This window comes from Triticum dicoccoides, chromosome 4B (genome assembly GCF_002162155.2).
Source record: "Triticum dicoccoides isolate Atlit2015 ecotype Zavitan chromosome 4B, WEW_v2.0, whole genome shotgun sequence".
Taxonomy (NCBI): domain Eukaryota; kingdom Viridiplantae; phylum Streptophyta; class Magnoliopsida; order Poales; family Poaceae; genus Triticum; species Triticum dicoccoides.
In genome coordinates, this window is record NC_041387.1 from 582627102 (window position 1) to 582647631 (window position 20530).

At 45.3% G+C, this 20530-nt stretch overlaps 1 protein-coding gene across 2 annotated transcripts; it reads right to left on the bottom strand.

Annotated features, from left to right (window-relative positions):
• Positions 1-17487: 17487 nt before the first annotated feature.
• LOC119291573 (homeobox-leucine zipper protein HOX21-like) lies at positions 17488-20191 on the bottom strand. 2 transcript variants are annotated; one of them, XM_037570354.1, is made up of 3 exons: positions 19870-20191; positions 19338-19741; positions 17488-18408 (listed from the first exon to the last, which is right to left on the bottom strand). In XM_037570354.1, the coding sequence occupies exons 1-3, from the start codon at positions 20081-20083 to the stop codon at positions 18031-18033; spliced, it is 996 nt and encodes a 331-aa protein (XP_037426251.1). In that variant the 5' UTR covers positions 20084-20191; the 3' UTR covers positions 17488-18030. The 2 variants fall into 2 exon arrangements, with proteins under 2 accessions (XP_037426251.1, XP_037426250.1); XM_037570353.1 differs by having other exon boundaries at positions 19843-20191.
• Between the last annotated feature and the right edge of the window lie 339 nt (positions 20192-20530).

The window sequence follows — 20530 nt, forward strand, 5'->3', positions numbered from 1 at the left end:
ACACCAGCACAAACACACATCACGTGTGTCACGTGAGGTACAGAAATAGCGGAAAAGAAGCCACGGGAGTGAAGCCTTCACAGAAACGGATGTCGGGCTTCTAAAGGCACGGTCCCGAAGAACACAAAGACAGGGTACTGAAATGTTGCCTCGTACGTTAGCAGACGTGCCACTCTCATGCGAACGTGTGAAACACAACAATACAAACACAAACAAACAGCACTGAATATAAGCCAAACACAAAGCACACTTCTCCCAAACAATACAAATGCGTCACGTCACGGACGGACGTCTGCACCAGAGGCACGTAGAGTCACAGCCAACATGACACCTGAGACAAGCAAATGCACGTACAGGAGACACGGAACTGAAGCGTATACAGTCACGCAATTGCGGCTTCTTAGAGTTCTCGAGGCACGGGTACAAACCAGCTGGACACACAAAAGAGTGATGGAAGAGGCACGGTTGTGCAGTCTCAAGAGAAACTGTCGTGTGACACCAGCACAAACACACATCACGTGTGTCACATGAGGTAGAGAAATAGAGGAAAAGAAGCCGCGGGAGTGAAGCCTCCACAGAAACGGATGGCGGGCTTCTAAAGGCACGGTCCCGAAGAACACAAAGACAACATACTGAAATGTTGCCTCGTACGTTAGCAGACGTGCCACTCTCGTGCGAACGTGTAAAACACAACAATACAAACACAAACAAACGGCACTGAATATAAGCCAAACACAAAGCGCGCTTCTCCCAAACAATACATATGCGCCACTTCAACGGGTTACCTAAATGTACATGAACTCGCGCAAACGTCAACAATGAACTTGTAACATGAAAAAACATAAAAAAAATTATTTACAAATAACATGAGACAAGCTAAACACGATACTGAATAACAAAACGGTACTCCATAGGATTAAACTAAAAGTACTCATTAATTATACAAAAAAAGAAATGGAAGTCTTCCAGGAGTCCATTCCTCACAGAAACGTCCACACAAACGTCCACCATGACCATTCTACTCAGTTGGAGTTCTGCTCCGGAACATCAATGGCATCCGCGGTCGGGAAGACAACGGGGATGCATCATGTCCTTCATCGACAAAACTCGCCAGTAGAGCTCGTAGCTCACATACCCATCCTAAAACAAAAAACGGATGAGAATGAAGATATACGTAAAGAGGAAAAGGTACTATTGTTGTAGTAAAACATAATATAAAGACACAAAATCATAAAAAATGAAGTTTTCACTTACAATTGCCGCATATTTCAGGTGTTCAAGGGAAAGCGGCTTCCATTCCTAGTAGTCATGCAGACCCTTGGGAAAAGACGACTTCATACTCAAGTAAGATTTGTTTATGATGGATCCTGCCAAATCTGCCATGGAATCCCTAAGATTGCCTCCTTTGATCATGAGCTCCTCTTGAAGATCGATGTGACACTCTATTGGGATTTTGAGGAAACTGTTTGCGAGAACATCCCTATCGTTCCTGACGTCGACACTAGCGAAAACGATACCTTTGTTCCAAAGGAAATCCTTTAGAGGAGCGCACTCCATCCTGGCCTTGCACAAGTGATAGACAAGAACATGCTTGCGCATCATCAGTTGCATGACGGCAACTTTTCTACTACGATCAAAATAATCCTCTCGTGTGTACTCCAGATCAAGACCAACAAACTTGTACCTGTCCTCATGCAGCCATTCCTCATAAAGAAAAAGAATCTCCTCCACCTTGTAGGGCTCATTGGTGTACAACACCTCGAGCCTGGTATTACCATCGGCATCTATAAAGAGACGCTCAGTATTATTCCTGAAGTCATCCATGGAAAAGACGGTGACACGACAATGGAGTCTGACTGTGCTTCTCGTAAGAGGCGAGGCTGATGGGAGCTACCTGCACTTCTCTGGAGAGAATAAGACGCGATAACCTCCCGGAATAGACCACTACTTAACCTTTAGGAGAGACGACTCAGTTACCATGCGCCCATATAATTGCATCGGCGACGGTGTGAATGGACGGTTGTGCTTCTGCAGCTTATGAAACCATGCACTTCAAAAGTCACGGCTGCCACACTATAATCGAGGAGCCTCTAGGTTAACTCTAGCACAGTATCTGCCACAATGAATACTAACAATAAATAGCCATCCCATCGGTCACCAGCACATCTTTTGACCGAGAGAACAATGAGAGGAGGCAAACTAGATGACCCTGTCGTACAAATACTACACGGGGATTGAACCAAATTAAAAGCACGGTTCTGCCAGCACAAAAGCCACACGCGTTCCTCCACTTTGCTTAAAGACAAACCTCACTGATATCAACGGACCTGCATCTATATGCCTGCACGTACAACCGAAAACATTGCCAAAACAAAAGCACATCCATGCTTCTGACATACAGATAACTGTGCGCTATCATACATATTCCCGCCTGAACCCAACGTACATAAAAACAGTGGCTCCCTAGGTCAACAACTATTGAATTTTTTTGCAATAACAGAGTCACGAACCGTGGCTCCTTTCCAGATGCAAAAGTGCCTCTAAATAGGAACCAACATGCCTCCCGTCAATTTGCTACAACGACCGCGCATCTAATAACATCATCACCGTTCCTCTCCTAAAAACACACCCAACTAAACCTGATTAAACATGTGATTAAAAAAATTAAAACACAGAAGCACGAGTATGCTTTTCAGCATGTATAACCGTGCCTCGCAAAAAATATGTAAGGCAGGATAAGCACGTAAAAGACTCCGCTGGGAGGCAGCACAGCTGGACAACTATAATGGGAGGCAGCTGGATGACTCAAACATCTCGTGTCCCCATAACACCTCGAAATGCACGCACATCATCTACAACCAGCATTCATTCCATTTTGCAGAATAAAAAATAAAAATAGAAGCACTCATAACTACTCTTGCTCTCTCCCGTCTCCTTTATATTTCAATAAGCTCCAACTCCCTCAGCCACATCACAACTCATTTGCCTTCTCCATCGCCTGCTTCTAGGGTTCTTTCTTCTTCTCCGTCGCCTGCTTCTAAGGTTCGTGCTTCTTCCCACCAATCAATCGATTAATTTCCAAGCCATGCTTCTCTCCTACATTGTTGGCCGTGGGTGCCTGCCCTAAGCTTCCCATCACAACCCATCCGCCTTATCCGACCACCTACTTCTAGGGTTCGTGCGTCTTTCCCGTACACAGTCTCATTTCAAACAAGTTATTGTAGAGTTTTTATTGGGTCCCTCGATTAACTTCTAAGCTGTACTTTTGTCGTAGATTTGCTAGCCGTGTTTGCTTGCCCTAACCTTCCCCTACCCCGTACTTCTCTCGAAGATTTGCTAGCCATGTGTGCTTGCCCTAAGCTTCCCCTACCCCAATCTCCGTTCGTCAACCCTCATTCTTCTTCTCTCCCAGGTAAAAAACATATGCGTAAGCAGCATGCTCCGATCCGTATTTACGTTTTACGTTTTGGTTTTTCATTTGATAGTTATTGAAGCATCAGATCCGGTACAACAACTTCATTCTCTAAAGGAATATAAAAACCATTAGAAAATCCAAACAAGTGTTCTAAACTCTGTCATACTGATTTTCTGGAAGGAGTAGATGAGAAGACTTCTGCTAAATTTGTAGTTGTTGTCTGCCTTCATACAGATATTTTAATATGGCTAACATAGTTGAAGCTAGTCGTTGTCTACCTTCAACACCGAAGCTTGTTTTAAAATTGTTATTATATTCTTGTTTTCTTAACATAATTGTTCTGAATTATTTAGGTCTGATTTGCCCTACCTGCCGCCAACCAGGCGGCCCTTGCGAACCACACCCTGAAGTACTCCAGGAGTTTGAGGTTATTCTTGATGAAAATTGCTGGAGACGCATGGTTAGTAAGCATCACTAACATATTAGTTGCCTACAACACACTAGAAATCGTCACTATTACTCATAACGCCTTGCACCTACACTAGGTTCCCCTGATGTCACTTCTTCTCACCTGCCTTGTCTTTTCATTTTCCAGTAGTTTGCCTGCCTATGCCCTAATTAATATAGTCCATTAGTTTTGCCTGCCTATGTCTTGATTACTATAGTGCATCTTCAGTTCTAATTAAAACTAGTCAACATATGCCAAAAATCTATATCCATTAATTTATAATACCATTATGTTGTTATCTGTAATTCTTATCAAAAATTCATATCCAAATTAAGAAAACTTTTAACATTAAAAATACACGAGTTCAAAGTTATACTTATAGGTTGTTATTTTTACTATTTTTTACAGTACGTACCTTGTAACGTCAGAGCTTTTCTCGCTGAGTACATCGACGGGAGGAAGGAAGAAGCAAGAAAATTGCATAAAGAGCAGGTAGAGCCAACCCTTCTTACACATGAAGGAAGGTCTTACAATGCTTTGTTTAAGCATAGGGCGAACTACACAAAGTTCTGCGGTGGTGAGTGGAACACCTTTGCGGATGATTATCAGCTTCGTGCTGGAGACGCATAGAATTTGAACTACCACATGAGGGTCTCAATCTCGAAATACAAACATATCGCAATGACAAAAGGTTGCTTCCATTACCCCATGTTGGTACGTATTTAATATTACAAACTTATCTTCTTTGGTTGTATTTTGATATGCATGCATCGAACTGAATAATATTAACCCATATTACATAAAACTTTATCTAACTTTCAAATATTGTTCTTTTTCTAGCTCTCAACGACCTTTCTTCTAACGATTTCGACCATGTTCACTGCTATGTCTACTCTAAGGATATTGAGCTTACCTACAACCAGACACGATTCTTTCTACAACGCCTTTTCGGAGATACTTTCATCTGTTGCCGTCCATTTGTACACGTCTTGACTCCCACTAACACCAAAGAATGCGTCATGGTTGGTTACATCTGTCATTGTTAAAATACCAAACGTATTTTTCTCATATATAATATAAACAATATTGACGAAATCTTGCTTCTTTGTAAAATTATAAAGAACCTATTTATTCAAACCAAAAACAACAAAACTTTTGTTGTTCTCTTAATATGTTGTTTCATCTGTTTACACACAAACCTGAACATGCCAGGAATTATATTACTTTCAATTTAGAATTTCTTAATGTTTGCGCACTCACCGTATTCAGCCATTCTTTTATTTATTGTCCAAGTGGCAATTCAATGGTTTTAATTTCCATTTAATTTCAATTTCTTCTAGAAAATTCCGAGGAGCGTTCTCTCGACACTGAAGAGATGGGTGGACATGCCAACCAATGGCACGGTGACCCTTGAAGCTCCTGATGAACCTACCCATGTCATCACTCCTTCGTCGTACTACATCTGCAAAAACGACGGCAGGATGGTAATAGAAAAGTCTTCTTTCAAAGACTTCATATCAACTACATCCTTTATTGAAAAGAACGTTGTTCTAATCACTTTCAAAGAGCGCCATGACCGTTCTGTGTCCATCATCATTCAACGCATTCTGTAGATTACGTCAGAACCTGCACCTAAAATGGAAGCACAGTGTATCTCCTAGGATGTTCAGCGCTCATTTCAAGATGATGCCTCCCAGGAGCAAAACACTGGTTTATTTAAAATAAGTTTGCTAGTTAGGATGGTACAGTAATGTAACTATTATGGACCATGTGCTTGCTTGAACTATCCGAATGATCTTTTGAAACTTATGTAGCTCTTACGGACCCTCTACTCATAGTTTCAAACATCAGAATGATGCTTTGCAACAAATGTTGTTTGAACTATCAGAATGATTCATTCAAAAAAATGTAGTTCTAATCCTTTGAAAAGTTTCAAAAATCAAACGAAACAACATTCTGTTTTTGATCCAAAACCTACAGCAATGCCATGTCATCAAACTTATTCAAACGATCTATTGAAACATATCTCAATTTAAAACCAAACAGGACTCCATTTTCAAGTGCAAACTATGTTTACTTCACCAACTTTTCATGAACACATAGTTGTGCGCCGAATAACATAACAACAGTGCCTCCCTGACCAAGGAAGATTCTTAATTGAAAAAAACGTTTTCACAACAAAGGCACGACCATGCATCTGCTGAGTGTTCTACCGTTCACACGACTACTTTCATAGCCAAAAATGGAATACGCACATATGGATCACGCACGCAGCACGCAACAAATAAAAAAATGAAAGAACGAGATAAGTGAAAATCTTTTTAAAAAACAGATAAAACAAACGATTGTTTCCAAAAATCTACGCCTGGAACCATCGGGTGACTAGAAACTGCTCTTTGGCGGTTTCCTTTTTTGCACAACAAAATATCCCTTTCACTTTTCCGACTCCATTTGCATCCTCTTCCTCCAAAGTTTCTCGCCGGTCACAGTTCACCACCGCACACCTCCAGCCATGGACGACGGGAAACTAACAACATTCACCGAGCACATCACTACCCATGGTACAACCGTGCTGGAGGTGGTCTACACCAACGACCCAAGGACCGTGGAGCGGATCATCAAAAAGTACGAGGAATGGCTAAAGGAGGAGAAGAACAAGTTCGTTGGCCTCGACCTCGAGTACACACGTAAGAGCAGTTACGTACGACAAGGGATCGCCGTCGTCCAACTTTCCATGCGCGAGCATGTGCTTGTATACCACTACTGCAGGTCCAAGCGCTCCCAGGCGTTAGTTGACTTCCTGCAACGGAAAGCGGTAACTTTCACAAGCGTCGACACCAGGAACGACAAGACCATGCTTGCCCGTGCATGCATCAGAATTCTAGACGAGCAGCACGTCGACATCGAGAGGCTATTCTGCATCAAGGGTGGTGGAGAAAGGGACTCCATGGCTGACCTTGCAGCGGCCATCATCGACCCCTCATACAAGAACATGAAGAAATCATTCCCAAAGGAGAAGCACCAGTTCTGGGAGTGGAAGCCGCTTTCCCCGATACACCTTGAGTACGCGGCAAAGGACGGGTATGTTAGCTACGAGTTGTACCGTAGAATCCTAATCATCAAGAACGGGCTACATCACCTCCACCAACAACCAGTGAAAGAAAGACTCTGCCCGCGTAAGAACAAAGACGAGGTATCTTCCAGTGGCTCGAAGCTCCGGAAGGGAAGCAGTGGTTGGTAAATTGCGACAAAATGGATCGTGCGGTGATTGATTGATCTGTCGTGATCAAGTGATCAGGTGCGTGGCACAACTATTATGATAATTTAGGTTGAATGAATCCAGGTTGTAAATATGTTTGTTGTTGCTCAAAGATGATGTCTGTATTGTATTACTATTTTATGTCTGAACTTTGACATAGTGGTGTGCGTGTCTAAATGTAATTAGTAAGTTATGTCCCAGTATTGAGCAAGCATATATTGTATCCATGACTATAGAACGAGAGATATGTCGCACGACATAGTATTATAATTTTCATACCCAACCTTTACAATATGCATCATGCACTTACAAGAATATGTGATGGTATCGTTGCAAACTTTCAGTAGAATGCTTATTCAACATTGGCATAAACAATTCATAAATATTGTAGAAGAACATTCGGTACACAGACGCAAGGGACAAGAACTTTGTTACTTTGACCACACCGTCCATTCACAGGTTCCTCTCCGTACACCAGTCCTCCACGATGCCACAAAACTACACTACCGTGTCCAACTGACCCATGTACAACCGTGGCTCTCTAAGTGTCAACTCAACCCATGCCTCTGGTGCCACGCACCCATGACCTTAGAGACTTCACACCTGTGCATCCATAACCAAGCCTCTCTAACCAAATATTCGAATTGATGCCTCTGCTGCCATACATCCGTGCCTCTAGACACTTGACAGCAGCAAGGAGGGTTCAAAACCGTGCATCCACACAACCATGCCTGTACTGACTGCACTTCAGTGCCTCCATTTGCTCGATCGACGTGCCTCACATGAAACCCACAGTAACTCTATGTGCTCCGCGCGAGTGATCGCCCGTGCCTCCGCACAACCGTGCCTGTACTGACTTCAACTACGTGCCTCAATTTTCTCACTCCACGTGCCTCACATGAAACCCACTGTAACTCTATGTGCTCCGCGCGAGTGATCGCACATGCCTCCGCACAACCGTGCCTGTACTGACTTCGACTACGTGCCTCCATTTCCTCAATCCACGTACCTCACATGAAACCCACTGTAACTCTACATGCTCGGCGCAAGTGATCGCATGTGACTCCGCACAATCGTGCATGTACTGACTTCAACTACGTGCCTCCATTTCCTCAATCCACGTGCCTCACATGAAACCCATTGTAACTCTACTTGCTCCGCGCGAGTGATCGCACATGCCTCCGCACAACTGTGCTTGTACTGACTTCAATTACGTGCTTCCATTTCCTCAATCCACGTGCCTCACATGAAACCCACTGTAACTCTACGTGCTACACACACGTGCCTCTCGCATGAAACCCACAGTATCTCTGCGTGTTCGGCATGCGTCATCGCCCGTGTAACTTTGGTATTGCAAACACGTTCCTCTCAGTATACCCGTGTTCCAAACAACTGTGCATGTACTGACTGTAATTCCATGCCTCTGTTTGCTCAAACCACGTGCCTCACATTAAACCCATGGTAACTCTACGTGCCTCCACACAACCGTGCCTATTCTGACTTCAATTATGTGCCTCAGTTTGCTGAATCCAGGTGCCTCTCACATAAAATAGATGCACAGCCATACCTCAGAGTAAACAACACACGTGCCTCTACTGTATTTATAACTGTGACCACAATTAAATAACATTCGTCCAAAAAAACAACTTTAAAACAGATACACAGCCAAGCCTCTTATACATCAAATCCATTATGTTCAAAGGCTATAACTAACATCACTGCAGCAGAAGATTGAAGATAACAACAAGCCTCCCAACACGTTGTTTGAAAGTTATCAGCACCAAGCTGTTTACTTCAATAGAAGATGCCTGAAGAAAATCACTGAAACCTTCCTGTTTGAACACCATTCTATTACCCAAACCAATGAAGTAGGAGCAAGGAGTGCTCACATATATATCCTCATCACCAGATTCCAGAGTAACTTCAAGAGTTAAAACGCTAGTTCTAGGAAAAGTCACAAACTCCTTCAAACTCCTCACAACAATACCAGGAATAACCTGACAAAAAACATCAAGCTATCAGAAATAGAATAAAAATTCAAAACTACAAATAGAAGACGTAATAAAAATAAATAAATAAATAAATAGAAACAAAGAAAAAAACAATGGAAAAAATCTGACCATATGATGACCATTAAAATTCATGAAATTAATCATGTGAACAAAAGGACAACAGGGTATGTAGTCATCATCAAATAGTTGACACCTCATGAAATACATCTGCTGATAATTAAGAAAAACACCATGGGTGTAATAACAACTCCCAACAAGTTCCTTCTCATTGTCGCTCAAACCATGCAGAGCTACAAAATATAATTACACAGACTCAAGGGAACAGAAAAACCAAATGTACAATAAAACAAGATAAAAACTTCCTTAAAAATAAACCTTACCAACAGACGGTAAAGGAGACAAGCATCTCCACGACCAACACGATAAAAATCAATACCAATCCAAGTTCCATAATGTTCAAGCCTAATGGTCATTATATCACTAGGAAAAACACCATAATCACTGACCAATCGTTCCCAGGAAGGACCATGGAATTTGCTCCTCACACAACCATGACTAAACAGAACACCATACAAATAACCCTCATTGCACTGAAGAGCAAGATCAGTATCTTCGTCACCCCTCCTTACGGCTAAAGCCCAACACTCCTCGATGTAACGAGCAAGATGAGATCTAACACTGCACGGAACATATTGCACAACAAATCAAAACAAGGATCATAATCAAAATCTAAACAACATGGGCAGCACCAAAAGAAATAAACATGTGTGCCAAAAATTGAATAACTATAAAATGATTTTCTTACAACACGCCTCCAACAACGCCGATCCATGACCACACTGAACCCATCTATAGAAGAATCAACAGAAGAACACGGGCCACCAGGCATACGGCAAAAAGGACAAGCCATAACTGCAAGGAACACAATGGTTATCAACAACTAATCCCACAAAACCCAGTTGAAACTTGACATCTGATAGTGTTGGTAATCCCCACCCGTAACTATCCCATAAATCTCCATATCCCGGAAATATAATGGGAACAAAAAGAGAAATGCGAAAGGGAAACAGGGAACCCACGAAGGCAACCAGTAGGGAACGACGATATCGCGAATGGGGAAGCGCGCTCGACGCTAAAGAAGGATTACCGTAAGAGCAGGCAACAAGCGCGGCGGCCGGAACAACTGCCGCCGTAACCACGCGACAAGAGCAGCGGCGGCGCCGGGCGGAGACGACGGCAAAGAAAGAATAATGCGCGACGAGGGATCGTCCACAACAGAGAGAAACAGATCTCAAAAAAGATCAAGCGGTATTACAAAACATTAGAAGTATAAGGACTAAAGTGAAAAAAGGAAAAACCACACAGGGAAACCAGAAACCGGAATTCATGGGAGAAGTCGTGCGCGCGCGCCAAGTGTCACGCGCGGAACGCGTCGGAAAAGTCTCAGAAGCGCTCCGCGCGTGACACTTGGCGCGCGGGGAGCGCTCCCCGACGAATCGTTGCGGGGAGCGCTCCTCAATTAGTGATTTCGCGAAAACCCGCTTGGGAAACTTCCTTGGGCTTTACCATTGTTTGGCATCATCATGAATTTGTTGGGCTTATCTTAGAGCTCCACTATTCGGCCTTGAATTATATGCCTCAGCCAGCCCATATTTTATTTTTTTATCAATTCCGAAATAGTTCACTGATTGTCAAATAAAAATCATCGACTTCCAGACTTTTAAAAAAATGTCAGGCATTTATAAACCCGAATAAAACGTCCGAAAATTGAACAATGAACCACGAAAACCAGTTTGGGAAACTTCTAGAAGCATCCCAAAACCAGGGCTTCCGCGAACATGAAGAAAAAAATAAAACGAATGAAATAAGAAAGTGTGCACGAGAAGCTTCATACCCTACTAGTTTACTAGTTTCCTTGGGATTTACCACTGTTTGGCAGCATCATGAATTTGTTGGGCTTATCTTAGAGCTCCACTACTCGGCCTTGAATTATATGCCTCAGCCAGCCCATATTTTATGCACATATTCTACTAATAAGGGGGAGCTCTTGTTTGATGCCTTAACCGCCCGAACAGGTAGCTGGCGCCCACTACACCTCTTTGTTGGGCCAGCCCGCAAAAGAAGAGCCACATCATTATTCAAGCTGGCCTAACCACTAGAACCACCGAAGACTTGTGATTTGTTGTAACGTTCACTCTATAAGAAAAAGTGTGACCGTGCTATTTACTAATAACTCAGATTTGTTTAAACGTGAAATTGAAAAAGTTAATCGATTTCGCAGCAAAAGTTCATCATTTTAGAAGAAAAGGCTCACAAGCTTTAAAAAACTTCATCACGTTTTAAGAAAAGTTTACAAACTAAAAGAAAGTTCATCGATTCTGAAAAAAGTTTATGCAAAAGTGAAAAAACTTCATCAATATTGAAAAAGGTTCATCGAGTTTGAAAATTATTTCACCAATTTTGAAAAAGTTCACAAATTTAAAGAAAGAAAAGCATCAATTTTGAAAAAAGTTCATCGGATTTGAAAAAAGTTCACCAGATTAGAAAAAGGTTCATTGAATTTGAAAAGGTTCATCGGATTTGAAAAAAGTTCATCGAATTTGAAAAAGGTTCAATGAATTTGAAAAAATTTCATCGGATTCGAAAAGAAGTTCGTTAGATTTGAAAAAAGTTCATCAATATGAAGAGAATGTTCATGAATTTGAAAAGAAGTTCATCGAATTTGATAAAAGTTCATCAAATTTTAAAAAAGTTCATCTATTTGGCAAAAATGTCGACGGATTTGAAAAGTTCATCGAACAAAGAGGAAGGAGATATTTTTTTCCTGTTCGAACAAAGAAGAAAAAAACCATTTAGAATAAGAAAAGGACGAAAAATAAAAAAAGAAAAAGAAAATAGGAAAAAAGGGGGAAATCTAAAGAATACGTGGAAGAAGCACTACCTGAGCAGCTAACACGGGATGGTGGAATGGTGTGTGCATCGCGTTACCTACCATGAAGTTGCAGGATCGAATCCCAGTGATCTCGCTCCTTATTTTCTGGGTGTACAGCAGAAAAAAAGGAAAGGATGGGCCATGCCCAGTTAAAGCGGCTGCAGGCGCTCTGGCATGTAGCGGGATGTAAGTAGGTATCGCCTCTCATGTGGCGCGCTGGATCTTGCATTGGTTTACTTCGGATTTTCCTTGCTTCTACTCAGTTTTACTTTTTCCTTGGTTTTCACCGATTTTCTTCGGGTTTTTATTTTTTCTTTATTTCAAACACATGTTTAAATTTTCAGACAGATTGTGCATGTTTCGTATACATCAGGAACATACTTTTATACATGTTTAACAATTTTCAAATAAATGATTAACATTTTCATAAATAAATATTTTGATGTCTGCTTTTTTCATATACATTGTATATTTTTCATACACGTCGATTTTTTATAGATGATTAACAATTTTCAAATGGGAGATTTTTGAAACTCTTGTTTTTTAATATATTTTTGAATTTTTTGAAACATTTTTTTGAAACTACATGAACATTTTTTTACATATTAGAATATTTTTTAAGAAAGTATCAACCATATTTATGAAAAAGTGCCAACATTTTTGAATGTAATGTACATTTCCAAAATGGTACAGGACATTTTCTATTTACATAATGATTTTTTACTTTGTATTTTTTTTAAAGAATTCACGTATATATTTTTGAAATGCATGAACTTGTTTTAGATATCACATACATTTTTTTTAGTGCTACACACATTTTGTTAAAAATTGAGCTAACATATTTTTTACACTGCATGAACGTTTTTTAAACTTGCCATGAACATTTTTTAAAGAAATTTAACTAAATTATTTTTTTTCATAATACATGTATTTAGATTTTTTTTGAAAATATAAGCACAAGTAGAAAATTTTCTATGACGACCGCACGTGTCTATTGGGCCAGCTCAGAACTAGCTTCCTGTAGGCGAGCCGCGCTAATGCCTCACATAAAACGAGTGATCGTCGCGTTCCCACGCCCTTAGAGCCTGTTTGGAACTGCTCTGCTCCTTCAAATTCAGCTCCGCTCCAAAAAATACAAGTCAAACGGGGTAGCTCCACGATATGCCGCTCTGCAAAAAAAAAGAATCTAGGGTACAACCCCCAGTTTTTTGTGAAGCTCTTCATGGGGTGCTCCAAAAAACTTTAGAAGCTGGAGTTGGGGGAAAATTACCTACCACTGCCACCAGTAAGTGGATACCCCTTCGTTTCTCCCTCCTCATCCAATCAAATAGATCCTTTCAGCCAAATTGACAATTTCTGAAGCTGGAGCTAGATGGAAGCCAAACACTCTCTTTGGTAGTGCTACAACACTGTATGAAACTGCTTCAAAGTGAATTTTATGAACTGAAACTAATTTTGATGAAGCGGAGCAGTTCCAAACAAGCCCTTAATGGTGGGCTTTGTTCATGGTGGATCCCAGTGGGGGAAAGGAAAACAAGAAGGCTGACACTGTTGTGATGCAATAGTGGGCTTTTGCTCATGGACTGACATGGCAGCTGATTTATTCAGGTTGCCATGTGAACATGATGGAAATTTCTCGTAGAACGAAAGAGAAATCATTATGAGCTGACCACCACCGTTAAGAAAGAACCCTACAGAAGAAACCGAAACATAACTTTCAGCTGCAGCAGGGCTACTGGGCCATCAGAGAATAGGTCGTCTAAAATGATGGGATCTCCTCGATCCCCGCGCTGATTCTACCCTTTCTGCTACGTTCAATCTTTTACTCCGTCACGTGCTCAGTCCTAAAGTACGGTATCATCGCTACTCACCGCAGACACCCCCTCAAGCAGGAGGATGGAGATACGGAGTACGTGGCGTGCCATCGGACGAATCATTGCCTGACAGAAGATTAACCAGCTTCAACACAATGTCAGTGCCCTGCCGATGAGGAATCACGATCGGCACACAGAGATCTGCAGGAAAAACTTCCCCCTGGACCACCAGACCAAGCCTCAGCCGCAGACGCGTTGTCTCTTGCAGCACACACGGACCGATTCCTCACGATTCATTCGGCCGGGAGCTGGCCCTTTTTCCTCCGGAGCTGTGGACTGTATGGACGGAGTATGCAAATGCGTCTCCGCATCGTGCAGCGATCGCAGGCGCAGACACAAGCGGACAGACGAGGCGACACCTCGCCCCTACACGCCATGTGCGTCGCACCTGTGACCTGTCGCCGCCCCTCGGCCCCTTCCTTCCCACCTCCGGCACCAGCGCCACGAACAAACCAGACCCGAAAGCTCCCGGAATATGCCAGGCGCGCGCATCGCACACATGCACCGAAATCTAGAATTCGAATTAACTACGGATTTCGTATCGTCTTTCTTCCTCCTCCGCCCCGCGCACACCAGACGCGGCGTGCTATCGGTTGGGGCAGTTGGCGGCACATGCCCGTGAATCTCCTCCTTCCTTTTATTCCCGGGGGCGATCGATCCACTTGACTTGAAGAAACCCGTCCGCGCGTCGGAATCGGAACCTGGTGAGCGATGATGGACGGATGGGCGTCGCAATTCTTAATCTTAAACGCCGTGGCGGGCTGACTTTAGCCGCCGTTTTCATGTGCGCCCAACAGCGCCCGCGTCCCTCGCTGAATTTTCTATGCCATCCGTCAGACACCCCACATGCATGCATGCACTGGTGCGCATACGATATTCCTATTCCTATTCCCTCCGGCCGGTTAAACTAGTGACGCCGGCGAAATCCATCTCCAACGGAGTAGGATAAACATGCACGGTGGATTGGATGCCCATTATTTACCTTCGAAATTCCAGACCGAAAAATGGCGGCACGAGTCTCACGTGCACCCTGGCTTGCAGCACAGTAGATTTGTCTTACCCTTTTTTTACGAGGGAGTAGATTTCTCTTACTGAACGTGTAGAGGATGGATCATGGATGTATACGAGTTGGAACCCTCGCGCGGTACTACGAAACGCAGCGTCGACCGAGCCGAGCCGGCCGGGTCGGACCACCCGTCGGCATCGAGGCCGACCGATCTAGCTAGATAGCACATTTCTGCATGCATGCGTGGACGGATCGATCGGCCGATACCGATCCGTGGTGTGGCTGCTAGCGGCACAGCTGGGGCATGGCAAAGGACGCATGGGCAGTGGTGGTACTGTGCCTCCACATGCGCCCGGCCATGCGTGCGTGCCCCTCCCTCTGGAAAGAGCACTGAACGGATGCAACAGCTTGGACTATATATGCTATGCCATGCGCCGCTACCGTCCGCCCGCTGCTGCCTCGTCGTCCTCGCCGAGCCCATCGCGACAGCATCTCGTATGTGCACCCGGACGGTGACAGTCCAGTCCCTACTCGCCCGGTCACCATCCGCCTCCTCTCCTGGCCGCGTACGTCTCTCCCTCTCCTTACGAAATTTCACGCGCGAAGGGACGGAACCTCGACATGAAATATGCCGGACCGGAGCCTGACTGAATGCATACAATGGACGTGGAATTCACAGCGGTCGGAATGTGTAAGTAGAAGATGCATGGCGATGGCGATGGCGACGGCTGAAGCATGTGCTTGGGCCGGTGACGTCGAGAACAAGGGTCCGTGGTTTCTCTGCCGCGACGTACCCGCGGGGCAGAGGGGTACGGGGCCCGGCCCGGCCACGGTCCTTTGGTTTTTTCTGCATGGGATCGGCCGTCACTGTGTGCGCCCGGCCCGGACCCGCCACCGCTGATCAACCCACAAGGGCTTGTTGCTCTTCTTCTTCTTCTCTCCCCGTCCGTCCGTCCCGTCCATGAGGCGTAGAGCTGGCCACGACGCGACCCGCCCTTGGCCCTTGCCAATGCAACGCATACACACTTGCCCCCTCTCTCGCTAACTCGTTTTTTTACTATACTCCAGCAGCAAAAGAGCAGTAAGATTTGCAGGTTTGGTTGTAGTATGAGTTCTCACCCGGCCGGTTGCCTGTCGACGCACGGAGATGCATACAGGATTCGACGTATCTGTGAATTGGCCATGTGTCGTGAGCACATTGACGCGGGTAGGGAGAGGGATTGCGCAACGTTTTTCACCCCGCTCCGCTCCGCTGGCATTGATTGGGCACGTACATGCGTGCCCCTGTTCCCATGCCATGCACCTCGCCAATCATTTTCAGACAGGCAGACTAGCAACACCGCGGCTCGGTCAACTGTAGCAGCCAGCGATGCGGAGCGAGGCCGATCCAGGCGGATCATCGAGGTAGAAAAGCAAAAAAAACATGATGCGCCAAGACACAGCGTCTCTGTAGCTAGGGCTGAATATTCCGATCCACTATTTAACCAACTACTACATACCATACGTACTACTACTACTACAGAAAATCCATATCCTCCTAGTACATTGCATGCATTATTATGTTTTTTTACCTCCCATCATATATGCAGTGCTACGGAACGTACGTGCTACGTGCCTGGCACCAGGATTATATATCTGGAAGCTTTCGTGTGCTATGAGAATTCAGATGATACGTATACGTAGGAGTAATTCGGAGGTCACAGCTAGTGTGCATCTGAACTCATTCTCTCGGGTTTTTTGCCGCGCGCGAGACCAATTAAAATTCACTGGTAGTATGCCGCAAAAGTTGGACCTCTTCGCGAGCTCGACATGCGGCGTGCGACAGCTTGAAAAAGGAAAAGGGCCCCGGCAGGACATAACTGTCCAAATGTTGCTGGTGCGCCATGGCCACGCTCTTCTGTTCCTTTTTCAATGCCCTTAACTGCCTTCCATTGTAGGAGTAGGAGCAAGTTAATTTAATGACACGCATCTTCGTCGCTGCTTAGCATAACAGTGGAAACTAGCTGCACTGTCTAAATAAGGCTAGATCGATGATCCCTGCATGTATTCATCCAACTACAGTAATATCCTTGCACATGTTCATCCAACTAAATACTCCCTCTGTCTTAAAATGTAAGACTTTTTTTAACGCTATCATAATGTCAGAAAACGTCTTACTTCTTGAGACAGAGATGATACCTTCCAAGAACCCCCGCAAAAAAAAGTACCTCCCGTGAAACTGAGTTGTCAAAACCCGAACTTGTCTGATTTTCTGAAAGTTTCATACACTACACTGCTCGATTGTGTTACATTCATTGTTTTGGAGTTCTACAAACGTTTTTTCCCATTATTTTCTTAGTTTTGTAATTTAAATTGTTTTGAAATTTCGCATCTCCAATAAACTTGTGCAAATGTACTTTAATGGTGGGCGCAAAGTAGCTAATATTTTCTGAAAATTTCAATCATATGTAGTCCTTTGGAAAATGTATTGCCGTGTAGACGTTTGTATGATAAAATGTCGAACAATGGAGAATAGTAAGCAACTTTTACACAAGGCATGTGTTAATCTCGGCCTCTCGGGCAAGTGATGCAACCACACACTAAGTATGTCACAGTCTTCACATAATCCATATATAAATAGGGGGAATAAGCACCACATGCACCATTAACCTATACAACAACGGATCAACACCGCCTCACAATTCACAAATTTATGTATGGGAACAAAAGGAAGAGGAAAAATGAAAAAACAAGAAAAAATAATAAGAATACCAAAGGTAGGTACTATTCAACTCCAAAATCTACCTACACACGCTTCACACACACCGGACTTATTCCCCTACACGTAGCCCCACTATTCATCATCAACTCGATCGATCCATGACTCAAATCGCATCATCATCGTCTTCAGTAGGTACCTCATGGATGAACTGAACTTGCCTCTCATCAAACATGCATGTACAACCGTCTCCACCGTACGTACGTCCTCATCAAGAATCCAAACGCATCGAATATTTATGCACGCTCATTGCTGACCATGCAAGCAAAGCAGACGTCATTGACTGCAACAAAGATATATATCGTCCCGATCGACCGACCGGGCGATCAGTTGAACTGCTGGTGATCCGCCCACGGCCAGAACGGCGGCGGCTCGTCGACGCCGCACAGCAGGTTGCCGAAGCTGGGCGTGTCGGGGCCGCCGTGGTGGTGCTCCATCTTGGGGACGGAGGCGTGGAGGAGATGGTCGATGTCGACGCCCGCGGGGCGCGCGACGGAGGGGTAGAAGGGGATCATGCCCCCGCCCCCGCCGCCCTGCTGGTGCGAGGGCGGAGCGTCCATGGGGCCGTCGGACGGCGGCGTGCGCGAGATGTCGAGGTTGATCTCGGAGCTGTTCTCGCTGCGGTTGCTGCAGGACGCCTCCGTCTCCTTGTTGAGGTTGATCAGCTCCGACGCCGCCTCCCTGCATCCCTTCAGTCCCAGTATCTGCATCGATCAGCATACAGCAGTATATATCAGCATTGAACAATCGAATCCATCTTGGTAGCTAGTACCAGTACGCAATGCAAGCATGGCAGCTTACTAGAATTTCACATTGGTAGTTCATGCAGAAGCTCAGCAGTGAATCATGCATCTGTTTCTGCCTGAATGTTATGAAGTCTGAGTGCTAGTGGTGTACTAGCAACAAGGAGAAAGCAAAGCTACGCTTGCTGACCAGCACATGCGCACCTAATCATACGGGTACTAATGGTGTTTCCGGGTCGGCCCACACATAATTGCAAATCTGATCGCGGTGAAAAGGCACACATGTACGTCTCTGCGACCATGGCAGTCGCACACAGAGATGCCGCGACCGGGATGATGGTGATGATGAAGCCATTGACTCCACTGCGATCGATCGATCGATCCTCCTCAAAAGGCTCGCTCAGAGAAACGAACAGCGACTCGCCGCAGCATGGCCATGGCCATGACCACGAGCATCTATCTGCGGACGCTGCCATATTCTGCTGCCCCTTTCCAAAAAGCTACTGTGCCTGCTCAGCTCAACGATGACGATTTCGCAGGTGTGGATGGAAAGGCAGGGCAGCAGCGCGTGGGCATGGGCGCCGGTTCCAACAACCTTTCTGCAAGCACTGAAACCCACATGGATCCGAGCCGGACATCACCAACCAATCATTGAGCCCGGGAGGCCGCCCCGAGAAAGCGCAACCGAACGGCGGGCGCCCCTGCCCCCCAGATCGTCACTCGCGCGCGCAGATCTAGGCGAGCGGCGTGCTGCTGCTACCGCGGCCGGCCGCCGGCCGGCGACGGCCAGATGCCCGCCGTTGCCGGACTGAATTGACTACACTAATTTGCATTGTGGTCTACTTACTACAGTAGGTAGGTACTGGTACATGTGTACTACGCAGGAGTACCTCGGACTGGAGCTTCTTGTTGTGGGAGAGGAGGGCGTCGTTCTCGGCCTTGACGGCGTCGAACTGGCGCTTGAGCACGTCGTAGTCCTTCTCCAGCTGCTTTGTCTTCCACCGGGCGCGGCGGTTCTGGAACCAGATGGCCACCTGCCGCGGCTGCAGCCCCAGCGCGCGGGCCAGCTGCATCTTGCGCTCCGGCTCCAGCTTGTTGGCCACCTCGAAGTTCTTCTCCAGCGTCCGCACCTGCTCCACGTTCAGCCGCCGCTTCTTCTCGCCGCCCAGCTGCGACCCGTCGTCCGACGTCTCCTCCTCGTTCGCGCCTCCGCCGGTCACCTCGTCGCCGCCGCAGCCCCCGTCGCCGCCGCCCCCGTACATCGCCGGGCGCTTCCCCAGCATTGGCGACAGACCTGCAGCACACGTAGGCACAACATGTTAGTAAAGACCTGGATCGGCTCCGTTACCGGCGCATTGCGTGCACGATCCGTGCGAGGGTGGCGAATTAACTGACAAGGCATGAAGTTATGGATGTGCCTACCGCCACGGAAGTCCTGGAGGGAGGGGCATTGGGGGGAGGGGAGGAAGGGGTTGTGCTGGGGATGGGGAGGAGGGAGGTGGTGCTCATGGTGGTGGTGGTGGTGCTGCTGGTGGTGTTCTTGGGGGTCATGCTGCGGTGGTGCTTGCTGCATGTGGAGGAGGAAATTCGGAGGGAAGAAGGCGGAGGGAGAGGACGCCATGCCATTGCTGGCCATTGGCTTCTTCAAAGGAGGACGGCGATGGGCATGGGGAGTATTTGAGAGAGGGAGAGAAGGAGAGAGAGAGAGAGAGAGCTGTGTGTGAGAGAGAAACTGAGAGGGGGAGAGAAGATGGAGGAAAAGGAAATATAACAAGGTGCATGGTGGTTGTTTATCAAAAATAAATAAAATGGGAAAAAGGGTGTAGGAGTACTACTATGATAATTTCCAAAATAAAACGCTGCTTTGAAGAGTCAAACAGATATCCTAGGAGCTACTAGTAGTAATATGGCTCACAGTAGCAGCTGGGCTATGATACACCAAGGGCGCAAGCCCAGTGAAGTTTTTCTTTTCTTTTTCGTCGGTAATAATGGAAAGTTTTTTACGATCCTTTTTTCTGAAGCGTCGTAGTTTTGAACTAACTCTAGTTTAGAATTAGTTCAAAATTACGACACTGATTTTATT

Coding starts and splice junctions, on each gene's coding strand:
- LOC119291573 (XM_037570353.1), bottom strand. CDS start 20,083: ATGGCCAGCAATGGCATGGCGTCCTCTCCCTCCGCCTTCTTCCCTCCG. Junction 19,742..19,842: donor CATCCATAACTTCATGCCTT/GTCAGTTAATTC, acceptor CGTGTGCTGCAG/GTCTGTCGCCAATGCTGGGG. Junction 18,409..19,337: donor ACAAGAAGCTCCAGTCCGAG/GTACTCCTGCGT, acceptor TGATCGATGCAG/ATACTGGGACTGAAGGGATG.